This window comes from Pan troglodytes, chromosome 1, assembly GCF_028858775.2.
Source record: "Pan troglodytes isolate AG18354 chromosome 1, NHGRI_mPanTro3-v2.0_pri, whole genome shotgun sequence".
Lineage (NCBI taxonomy): Eukaryota > Metazoa > Chordata > Mammalia > Primates > Hominidae > Pan > Pan troglodytes.
This window is the reverse complement of record NC_072398.2, coordinates 230,910,016-230,921,116: the sequence shown is the minus strand read 5'-3', so window position 1 is coordinate 230,921,116 and position 11,101 is coordinate 230,910,016. Positions and strand designations below refer to the sequence as shown.

The window sequence follows — 11,101 nt, the reverse complement described above, 5'->3', positions numbered from 1 at the left end:
AAACCAGACGCCCAGCCTGGTGCAAATGCACGAGTGGAGTTTCCAGGGGGATGTGGACTCCTTCCCTCCACCCCCATCTCGGTCCCTGTCTCCTTCCCTCCGCCCCCCACCTCGGTCCCTGTCTCCTTCCCTCCGCCCCCACCTTGGTCCCTGTCTCCTTCCCTCCACCCCCCATCTCGGTCCCTGTCTCCTTCCCTCCGCCCCCCATCTCGGTCCCTGTCTCCTTCCCTCCGCCCCCCACCTCGGTCCCTGTCTCCTTCCCTCCGCCCCCACCTCGGTCCCTGTCTCCTTCCCTCCGCCCCCACCTCGGTCCCTGTCTCCTTCCCTCCGCCCCCACCTCGGTCCCTGTCTCCTTCCCTCCGCCCCCACCTCGGTCCCTGTCTCCTTCCCTCCGCCCCCACCTCGGTCCCTGTCTCCTTCCCTCCGCCCCCACCTCGGTCCCTGTCTCCTTCCCTCCGCCCCCACCTCGGTCCCTGTCTCCTTCCCTCCGCCCCCACCTCGGTCCCTGTCTCCTTCCCTCCGCCCCCACCTCGGTCCCTGTCTCCTTCCCTCCGCCCCCACCTCGGTCCCTGTCTCCTTCCCTCCGCCCCCACCTCGGTCCCTGTCTCCTTCCCTCCGCCCCCATCTCGGTCCCTGTCTCCTTCCCCACAGGAGGAGTCTGGGGGCTCCCGCGTCACAGGGGCGTGGCCCAGGGCATCAGGTGGGGCGGTGGGTACCGGGCTCAGAGTGGCCTTGGGCTGTCCAGTCCCTCCCTTTCTCCCCAGGACCAGGTGACCCTCCCAGCCCCAGGACACTTCTTGGGCCAGGGCCCAGGGCAGAGCCAATGCTCCCCCAGATACTCCCTGGCTGCAAACCTCAGGCTGGGGGTTTTTAGGGACAGGGACGCAGGTGTCTAAGGACACGACCCTCCAGGCAGTGGACGTTTCTGCCTGGGTGGAGGGCACGGTTACGAGAGCAGGGCCAGCGCTCTGGCATCCTGGCGCCCGGGCCCTCTGCCCTCAAGGCCTGTCCTGCCCCAGCTCAGCCCTCTCTGGCCAGGCCCATCACTGTCAGCAAACACCCCCACACTGCTGCCCCCCAGATGGCCATGGCAACCCTCCCGGGGCCCGTGTCTGCAGCCCCCACACAGCCCGGCTGGCCGATGGAAACGCACACCCACGCTCTGTCCCACCTCAGTCCAAGCTGGGGGGTCGGGGACCGCAGGTCCCACCTGCACAGGTTGCATCTGGGGAATGGGCCTGTGGCAGAAAATGTGCAGGGGGGGCGGGGGTCCCAACCAGGCAGCCCCAACCTGGACTCTCCTCCACCCCCGTCCCACCTCCTTGCCCCCAGCACACGGTGGCGGAGTGCGTGGGGCCAGCCTGGCGGGGGCTTTGCTCCCCGACCTGCACTTAGAGAACAGAGGATCCTACGGGAGAGAGCAGCTCGGAACGCAGCTTGAGTAATGCCGACTTTATATCAGCACACCCAGTGCCCCCACGTTCCCGCTGGCCCAGGTCCCGGAGACCATGATGGCACCCACAGTGGACTTCGCAAAGGAGCGTGGGGACCCCGAAGGCCAGGCCACCCCTCAGATGGGGGTCCCATGCTAAAGCAGACAGTGCCGGTGCCACAGGGCGTCTGAGACCCACGGTGGAGCCCGGGCCTGGCGTGCGGGAGGCGGCCACGACGGCGCCTTTCTCCCAGGAACTCCGGGAGGGACCCCAGGACTCAGCGCCAGGGCAGCCTTGGCAGGTGCAGTGAGGCAGTGACTTGTGGGGGTTAGATGTGGGCCTGCCCCACGTGGGCAGGGATCAGCCAGACATGGGGGTCCAGCGGATCCGAGCGGGGCCGCAGAGCTCTGGTGGACTTTTCTGCACAATGAATTTCTGCTTAAAAACAGAGATCAAGAGGAAGCTCTATCCTGCAGCTCCGGAAATGGGTGGCTGCGTGCTTGGGGTCTCCGCCACGCGGGAGGACAGCCCAGAGGCACCCTGGTCTCAGGCAGCTGGTTCCTAGGCTGCGTCCTCCCCACTGGCCGGGCACCGGCTGGAACGGCACGAGGACCAGCCTCACTGTTCTCAGAGGGGTCTCGGGCCACTGGGTGCGGTGGTGCTGGAGGAGTCCTGCCCGCCGTGGGCTCTGGAGGGCACGGCAGCAGAGCCCCTGGCTTTTCTAGGCAGAGCGGCACCTGCCCCATAGATCGTGCCAGCTTTGGCTGCAGGCGCTGGGGCCTCACCGTGTTTCCTTGGGGGGGGGCCCGGACCCCCCAAGGCCTCGATCTGAAGCTCTGAGGTCTCACGGATGCCTGCTCCTGGTCCGATAAACGAGATGGCTGTGGTGGGAAGGAGCCTCAGGCGGCCCGGGACCCTTTGGCATCCGTCACTGGGAGGCGGAGGGACTCAGAGCCGAGGCTGTGCCCAGGACTGTCCTGGGCGCCAGGCGATGCCAACACTTTGTGCTGGTTCCCGCCAAGGTGTCGGCCTCCGGGTCCCTGCCAAGTGCGTGGCGTGGTCTCGGCCTCCAGGTCAGACATTGCTGATACGGGCCTCCCCCGGGAAGGCAGCGGGATCCGTGGCCCTGTCCAGGGGCCGCTCCCGCCTGACATAGCGCGGCTTCCGTACTGAAACGGGTCAGAGACAGGCGAGGTCAGAGTGGGACCTGGACAGCAGGGACAGTGCAGGCCTCAGCCCTCACCGGAGGCTCTCGGGAGCGGGCATATGGCACAGGCGCCCGGGGCTGTTTACTCTGACCAGGTGGGAACCCAGATGCCCCCTGCCCCTAAGGCGCCCTCAGAGCTCCGGCTCGGGAAAGGGACGGCTTCCTCCTGCCCGGCTGTGTCCTCTCATTTACACCCTGGGCCCCGGGGCCTGGACAAGGGCCAGGCGATCCCCGAAGACAGAGATGTGGGTCCCAGAGCATCATGCACCTCAGGGGGCCACAAGCAGGCCGCAGCCCCGAGACCTCAAATGTGACCTTATTTAGAAGAAGGGGCTTTGCAGGGGGTTACGTCAGGGTCTCAGGTGTGATCGCCCAGGGTTCCCCGGGCAGGCCCTGAAACAACGGCCAGGGCCCACCTGAGAGAGAGGCAGAGAGAGAAGACGCAGAGGTGGGGGAGACGCCGTGGGACCAGGGGTCAGAGACGGGCAACGCAGCCACAGATGCCTGAGCCGGCAGGGGCTGGGAAGGCAGACAGCGTCCTCCCCAGAGCCTCGGGAAGCGTGTGGCCTTGTTTGCCCCTTGGTTTTGGACTTCTGAACTCTAGGATAGTCAGATTAAAGGTCTGCTGTTGAAGCTGGCAGCCCCGGGGCACTCAGGCACCGTGGGGTCTGCTGGACACTTGCAGACAGGGCTGCTTTAGGGACGGGGCAGGTCCAGCCTTGATGGAGAACTGTCTGTCCCCTAAAGGCACGGTCACCTGCCCCCATGAGAGACCTCTGCACAGGGGGACGGAGGCCGGGTGAGCCCTGCTCATGGCCTTGGAGCTGTGTGGCTGTGCGCCGGTCACTCAGCCTGTGTCTGTGGCCCCGCACATAAAATGGGTCCTAACCGGGCTGACTCTTGGGTCCGCCTGACCCAGCACCACTGAAGCGATGGCTGCTCAGGAGGGCCTGGCGGAGGCCGGCTGCGTCTGTCCTCGGGTGGAGCTGGACTTCAAGGAGGAGCAGGTATTGGGGGTCTGCCCTGTCGTGGTGGGTCCTCCTTTCCTGCAGACCCCACGTCTCGGGAACAGGAAAGAGCATGGAAGTCACGGGGATTAAAGGGGGGCGGGCAGGGGGCGCCGGCCAAATCCAGCTGAGATCCAGAGCAGGGGGCGCCGGCCAAATCCGGCCCTGGCCCTGCCTTGTGGGTGGGTCTCCTGGGGACCCGGGCAGGGGTGGCCGAGATCCAGAGCCAGGCAAACCCGTTTGGGGACAAACCCACAGAGCACCCTGGGACTGGCCCAGAGATGGGAAACCCCACAGGGGGATGCGACAGCTGCTGTTACCTGAGGACTGTGGCGGGGGGATCATTGCAGCCTTGAAAAGGAGAGAAAGGCAGAGTGAGGACTCGGGATGGCCCGGCACAGGCACACGCGGCCAGGGACGCTCAGCCCGGATGACGCGGGTTACTTACGGCTTCGCCAGGCTGCAGGGCCGGAGCTGTGGGGGAGAAAGCGGAGAGTCACCCTGGAGCCCAGGAGCTGCCTCAGCCTCAGCCCGGTGCGGCGTCCACGGGACAACAGGGCGAGGAGCTGCCTCAACCTCAGCCCAGTGCAGTGTCCGGGACAGCAGAGCGAGGAGCTGCCTCAGCCTCAGCCCAGTGCAGCGTCCTCGGAGCAGCAGAGGCCCCGGGGCTGCAGGGTCTCCCCCCACCTCTCCCTGCAGTGCATCAGCCTGGCCCTCGGTCCTGCCACATTCCTCCGGGGCACTCACAGGTGCGGGGGCCTCCCTAGCACCCCAGGTGAGTCCCCGCTCCCTGGACCCACCTTCTCGCCTCAGCAGAGGGGACAAGCCCCCCTCATGAGAAGCGTCTCCCCAGGCTCCAGGGTCCCAGGGGAGCTGCCCTCCCACCCTCCCGGGAGGAGCCTCAGGCACGAGGTGGCTTTGAGCCCCACGGCCGTGGGCTTCTGCCTCCATGGTGCCCCCGCGATGGGGGTGCCGTGGCATCGTGGCCAACCTGGCTTCTCGTCCCGTGGCCACCAGGGCTGACCAAGCCCTGAGCCCTGCCCTGCTCCAAGGGTGCCCATAGGCAGAGATGCTGAGCAGGCCGGGGCCTCTCGGTGCCTGGCTGTGCAGCAGACCCTGGCAGCGGGCTCCCGACTGGAGGCTGGGCCCTGAGACCCCGAGAGACGTTGAGGGGGATGGACAGGGGTCTCACAGCAGCCAGGTGGGGCTGCCCAGAGACCTGGGAGGAGGCCCCAGCTCGGCTATCACAGTCTGGCCAAGTGCTCACCTCGGGGTCCGAACTGCTGGCTGGACCATCTGCCTGGCAGGGACCCTGCGGGGGCCGGCCCTGGACAACGAGGGCAGGCACCACGGACCCTGCTCAGAACCCGCCCCCACCTGAAGGCACCACAGTCACAAGGCCGTCTCTCCAGTGGGAAGGGGTCAGTGCCCAGGCCCGGGGTGACCGTGTGTATGGCGTGGCGTAGGCTGGGGTGTGGGCCCTGCACCAGCCTGGCCAGCCCTGACCCCAGGAGAGGGGAGGGGGGACCATGGCTGCTGGAGGAGCCCAGGCAAGTCCAAGCTGCTGAGAGCCACCCGGCCCCGCTCCACTCACCCCTCGTGATGCCCTGAGGGCCCCGGGGAGACGCCTCTGCCGGAAGAGGGCTCCAGCAGAGGTTCTGGGCCCCGAGGAAGGCCCCTTGGTGCTTCGACCCTTCAAATCCACACACGGCTGTTTCTGGGAAGTGACGGGCCTTCTCACACCGGGACCCAAAAGCCACAGGACAGGCCCTGCTCCCTCCTGGCCTCTGCCAGCCTGCTCTGGCCTGGGACACTCCAGTCTCAGGCCCATCTCCATGGCTGGATGCCGCCTGCCCTGTGCCCTCCCGTGGGGCAGGTGCTGGTCCGGGAGATACCTTTGTTTCTTCTGTAGCAGACCCTGGGGAGTTTATTGGAGCGCTTGAGGTAGAAGAACCCAGCTACGGAGAGGATGAGGCCGGAGCTGATGAAGAACGTGCCCAGGAAGAGGGAGGCGGCCACGCGCAGAGCCCCTGCAAACAGACACCGCTGAGCGGACGGGCAGGACGGTGGCCCTGGCTCCTCGCCTGGCCCCCGGTGCCCCCTGCACACGGCAGATGCGCTGCTCTCTGAACATGCCTGAGCCTCACGGGACCGGCTGTGGGTGCCGAGGGCTCTGCACATGGGCCTGGTCATCCCTGCAGGCTCAGCCATGCCTGGGCATCTGGCCGCGGGGTCTGGGAAAGTTACCACCTGCCCCGGCCTCAGCTTCTCTCAGGAGCTCAGATGTTGGGAGCGTTACAGGGGCTGACCCTGGCCGGGCTCTGCAGAAACGCCTCTCCGATTCCAGTTGCCCCTGAAAGCCAGGGGGTTCTCAGCCTTGTTCCTTCCTCCGGGCTCAGCACAGGCCCTGGGGCCCCCACACAGGGCAGAGCCTCAAGCTGGCAGCAGGTGCTCCTGCACCCCACTCACCTCCACCTGCCTGGGCCAGGACAGGCCAGGGCTGCTGGCCTGGGGCTCGGGACAGTTGGCAATGGCTGCTGGGTGTGCTCTGAGATGCTGGGGAGGAGACTCCCCAACCCTGAGACACAGGCGTGTTTGCCAGGCTTGGGGGCCTCGCTCCTTCCTGCCCCAGCACAGAGCCACAGGAGGCCAGGAGCCCATCCAGGCCAACCCTACCCTAAAACACTGCCACTCAGGTCAGCAATGGACCCAGGCCAGCTCAGGGCCGTGAGTGTGAACCTGAGAGTGTGCAGTGTGGCCGTGAGCGTGAACCTGAGAGTGTGTGGTGTGAGCGTGAGCCGTGAGTGTGAGCCTTAAGTGTGAACCTAAGAGCATGCGGTGTGGCCGTGAGCCATGAATGTGAACCTGAGAGCGTGTGGCTGTGAGCTGTGTGACCCTGAGAGAGTGCGGTGTGGCCATCAGGGCCTCCCCTAACTACGGCCCTTTAGAGATGTGGCAGAGCCCCCCCATGACGCCCCACATCCCCCACCCACACCAGCTGACCCCAAGCTGCAGGGGCTGCCACACTCCCCTCTGGCTGTTTTGCAGACCCTGAGCCTGCTGTGGCTGCGTCAAGGGTCAGGGTCTGCACTGGCTCCGACGGCCCCCAGCCCCCAGGACACCGGCAGAGGTGGCTGTGGCCTGCTGAGACTTACCAGGATGTGGCCGCCCGGGGGTCCCTGAGCTTCTATTCATGGGGAATGGCGCACCCCGGCCAGCAACTGTGGGAGAGCAGAACTGTGGGAAGCCTGTGTGCACGGAGCCCACGGGGACACCCACATGCACCCTGAAGGGATCTCAGGCCGGAAATATGAAAGCGAGGGGCTGAGGGGGTGGAGCAGCCCTCACCACAGAGCTGTCCCGAATGGCCCAGCAGACTTGGGAGGAGGGGGCTCCCGGGGCTGTTCCCCAGTGGACAGTGGCTCTGGGGCAAGGTGGGGACACAGACAGCAACTCCCACAGTGTCTCCCACAGCTGGAGCTGTGAGAAGGGAGCCGGGGGGAGCCGGGGGGAGCCGGGCAGACCTACAGCTTCTACACTCGGAGCCGTTGTAGGCTGGGAGGGTTCCGTTCCCACAGCGGACGCAGCTGGCGCTCCCGTCCGCGTTCCAGCGCCTGTAACAGCCTGCGTGGGGCAGAGGACGGGCATGTCAGCCAAAGCAAAATCCACACCAGCTGGGTCTCCTGGGAATGATTCTCTATTTGAGTTGGTGAGATAACTTTCATTCCAGATACTAACGTGCTCTGGAGGGTAGGTGGGCGGCAGACAAGGACACCCCCAGGGAGCATGGCGGGGCCCTGAGCACCCCACGCTGCACTCTCCACGCCGCGCACCCCGGCCCTGAGCACCCCACGCTGAGTACTCCACACTGCGCACCCTGACCCTGAGTACTCCGACCCCAAGTACTCCACGCTGCACTCTCCACGCCGAGCACCCCAGCCCCGAGTACTCCAGGCCGCACTCCACGCCGAGCACCCCAGCCCTGAGCACCCCGACCCTGAGTACTCCACACTGCGTACTTCAGAGAGTGGTAGGCGGCAGCATCCAGAATGAACAGGCCTGTTGGGGGGGCTCGTGCTCTGCAGGACTGGAGGCTGGGCCCGGCTTCCACCACCCAGCCCTCACCCCACAGACTCCCCAAGAACCCCCACTGCAACGCCTGCCCCAGGCCTCCCCCAAGACCCCCCCACGGCCTCCCACAGGACCCCCGCATGCCTCCCCCAGGGCCCCCCACGCCTCCCCCAGGGCCCCCCACGCCTCCCCGGGACCTCCCCACGCCTCCCTGGGACCCTCCCACGCCTCCCCGGGACCACCCCATGGCCTCCCCCAGGACCCCCCACGCCTCCCCCAAGACCCCCATCTGCAGTGCCTGGAGCGGCTGCCTCGCACCTCGTGTTCCCTCATGCCGCCCAAGCAGGATAGGCCCACCCGCCAGCAGCACAGCCTCCTGCCCCAAGCTGATCCCGACCCTTGGTCCATCTGTCACCTCCACACCCTGGCACCCTCCCCCGGGTCTCTCTCGGGGGATCCTGCAGAACCAAGCCTCATCCCCCCGCCAGGCCGACGCTGCGCCTGAAGCCTCATTCCCCCGACCCCGAAGCCGATGCTGCGCCTGAAGCCTCATCCCCCCGCCAGGCCGATGCTGCGCCTGAAGCCTCATTCCCCCGACCCCGAAGCCGATGCTGCGCCTGAAGCCTCATTTCCGCCCACCGGCCAGGGCGCCTTTAAGGACAGGAATTGACTTTGACTCCTTGACTTTCTAAATATCTCCAACACTCAGCCCAGAGCTGAGCAGACACACTCTTGATGCCGACTGCGGTGCGGACGCTGGTGCGGGCCACGGGTGGACCACACACCTCGACCCTTCCTCACAGACTGATCTGAATATAAACGGGCCGCGGCGACACGGGGACCCCGCGGTGGAGAGTGGGCCTGAGACCCCGGCACGGTTGTGACAGGGGTCACTCTGCAGACACACCTCTTGGAAGAATGGAAGTCCACCCGCTCAGTCCTACCAGGGTGGAGCTGCGCTCTCCCAGCACTGGGGGCAGCCTCTGTCTCCTGGCATCTCCTGGCACAGGGCTCGGGCGACTTCAGCGAGGCTCGCTCTGTCTGAGAGTCTCTGCCCCGGAGGCCAAAGAACGGAGTCCACGGCAGGGAGCCAAACACCAGTGCAGCACTGTCCCCAGAAGTGCCCGCTACCTCCCCGAGCGGAGACGTGACCTGGCTTGGGGCCGCACGCAGGGGGTAGCGTATCCAACACCGCAGGCCCGGCCCCTCCCCACGCGCGCCAGACGGTCCCCACCCTGCGCCTGTGCATGGGGCCACCTCGGCCCTTGGACTTCACGACCCGCTGGCCTGGCCCCTCTGTGGGCACCGTGACTGCTGCACAGCTGCCTGCACCCACACAGTACCTGGGGTACACAGTCCCTCACAGGAGACGCCACGGCCCCAGCACTCTTGCTGCCATGGGGTGCCAGGGGAGTGGTTCTCACCCAGCCACCAGGGCTTCAGCATCAGAGGATGAGGACCCCAAGGTGCTCAGCTTCCTCCCAGCCCCTCTGTTCTCCCTCAGAGCGGTGCCCTCCTCCTCCTACCCTGCTTGTGCCTCAGATGTCATCACTGCCTTCCTGTGGCCTCCCCAACCCCCACGCCCAGCCTCGGACCCCCACGCCCAGCCTCACTGGCTGCCACAGCCGCCGTCTTGACCACGCCCTCCTCACGAGGCCCCTGAGTCCCCAGGAGCAGCCCTTCTGGGTTCTTCCATCATGGGAGGGCTGGACCCCCAGGATGGGAGTGCCAAGGCCCTTGGAGGTACAGCTGGGGCATCTCAGCCCCAAGTCCGCCAAGGGCCGCCAAGGAGTGGCCCTTGCACCTTCTCACTCTGTCCTCCCCTCCCCTGGCTGCTCCCACTGGCTGCCCCCACCAGCCTCAACCTCCTGACATCCAGCTGCCCCCAGACAGTCCCTTCCGCAGCCTCCCAGAACCTCTGATGAACAGGGCCTGCCCGTGGCACGCTGACACAGGCCGGCATCCTCGCGGCGTCCTGTTGATTGGCATTCCACTCCACGCACCAGGGGCCAGCAGCACCTCTGCCCGAGCACGGACAGGCAAAAATGTCTTGGGCTTTGCCAGAGGCCCCTGGAGCCAGGACAGCCCCGTGAGAATGGCTGAGCTCATGGGCCACTCCCCCAGACCCTTCTCCAGGCACCTTTCTGATCTCAGCTCCTGCCTCTGCTCCCAGCCCTCTGCTGGGCCAGTCTTCTCATGAGGCTGCCGCTCAAGGCCGCCCGCCAGAAAGGAGGCTCAGATGTCCTTCCCCAAGCTCCGCAGCCCTCACTGCCCCATCCACTCCCCCGGTCCCGCAGCACAGATGAGCACTGTCCTTGTCACCGAGGGGAGGGCCCTGGGCACACACACACCAGTGGCTCAGGGGCCGGTCTGGAATCTGCTTGGGACAAAGCGGCTTACCTGGACCACACAGACTTGCGCCTGGGCAGCTGGCGTTGACGCCCACCACATCCACACAGCACTCGGGCAGCTGGGCCTGGAGGGGACACGGCAGTGAAACTCCAGGACGCGCCTGCCAGGCAGGCTCACGCCCAGAGCAGCAGCGGCTGAGGGGTGCCATGGGAGCAGATCTCAATGCCCGCAGCTCCGGCCTCTTCTGGAGTCAGCATCGGGTGGCCCTCTGTCCCCTGTGGGCCTGGGAGCAAGGAGGGGCCTCACAGCCACAGTGCACATCCCTGTGGGACCCTGGGTGGGCGGTCTCCAAGGAAAAGCTGGGCCTGGAAGAGTAAACCACCCCCAGGAGGCAGCACCCGCAGGCCATGGCAGCGCCACCGACATTCTCTGCAAGTCTCCGGAGGCTCTCCATCAGGGGTTTCCGCTTGACCCCACAGAGGAAGTGCCCAGGCCTGGCTGGCATTTCAGGGGACGAATTCACGCCCAGGTGCCCAGGTACTGCACAGGTGCGCTGGGTGCTGGCACTTACGGTGTGTGTGAGGGCCCATTCCCTGACCACAGGCAGACTGGACAGGCCTGGGGGGCTCAGGGTGCCCTCAGCTTGTGTGTTGATCACAGCTGTGCTGTTTCTCGTGACCTGAATGCAGTGAACGGTGAGGGCGTCCAGGGGTGACTGCGGAGTGCGGGATAGAATCCACACCGCCAGGGAGGGGCCCAGGTCTGGTCCCTCAAACGCCCCAGCCAGGCTAGTGAGGGGTCCCCACCCTCCACCCGCTCCGCCTGGGAGTCTGGAGCCGCTGCAGCTACACTCCCCGATAGCAATGCGCGGCATGCTGTGCTGTCACCGCTGGCAGAGCTGCTCCCATTGCGGGCCAGGATGCCTCACCGTGGGGGCCCCACCTGACCCAGCCATTCCTGAGCAGGTGCTCACCCAGCAGGCAGCGGAGGGCTCCCCTCTGCGAGGCACAGGCCCCTCTGACCCCAGCAGT

General features: G+C 66.4%; 1 protein-coding gene across 50 annotated transcripts in view; it reads right to left on the bottom strand.

The window, feature by feature from the left end:
- Positions 1–1,437: 1,437 nt before the first annotated feature.
- Positions 1,438–11,101, bottom strand: part of C1H1orf159 (chromosome 1 C1orf159 homolog) — a 37,685-nt gene continuing 28,021 nt past the window's right edge. For 12 of the 50 annotated variants that reach the window (XM_063782917.1, XM_063783002.1, XM_063782869.1 and 9 more), the window contains 7 exons: positions 10,119–10,194; positions 7,176–7,271; positions 6,803–6,868; positions 5,543–5,677; positions 4,096–4,121; positions 3,530–3,998; positions 1,438–2,602 (listed from right to left, as the gene is read on the bottom strand). In XM_063782917.1, coding sequence (XP_063638987.1) covers positions 2,508–2,602; positions 3,530–3,998; positions 4,096–4,121; positions 5,543–5,677; positions 6,803–6,868; positions 7,176–7,271; positions 10,119–10,194 — 963 coding nt within the window. In that variant the 3' untranslated portion in view covers positions 1,438–2,507. 50 annotated transcript variants of the gene reach the window in all.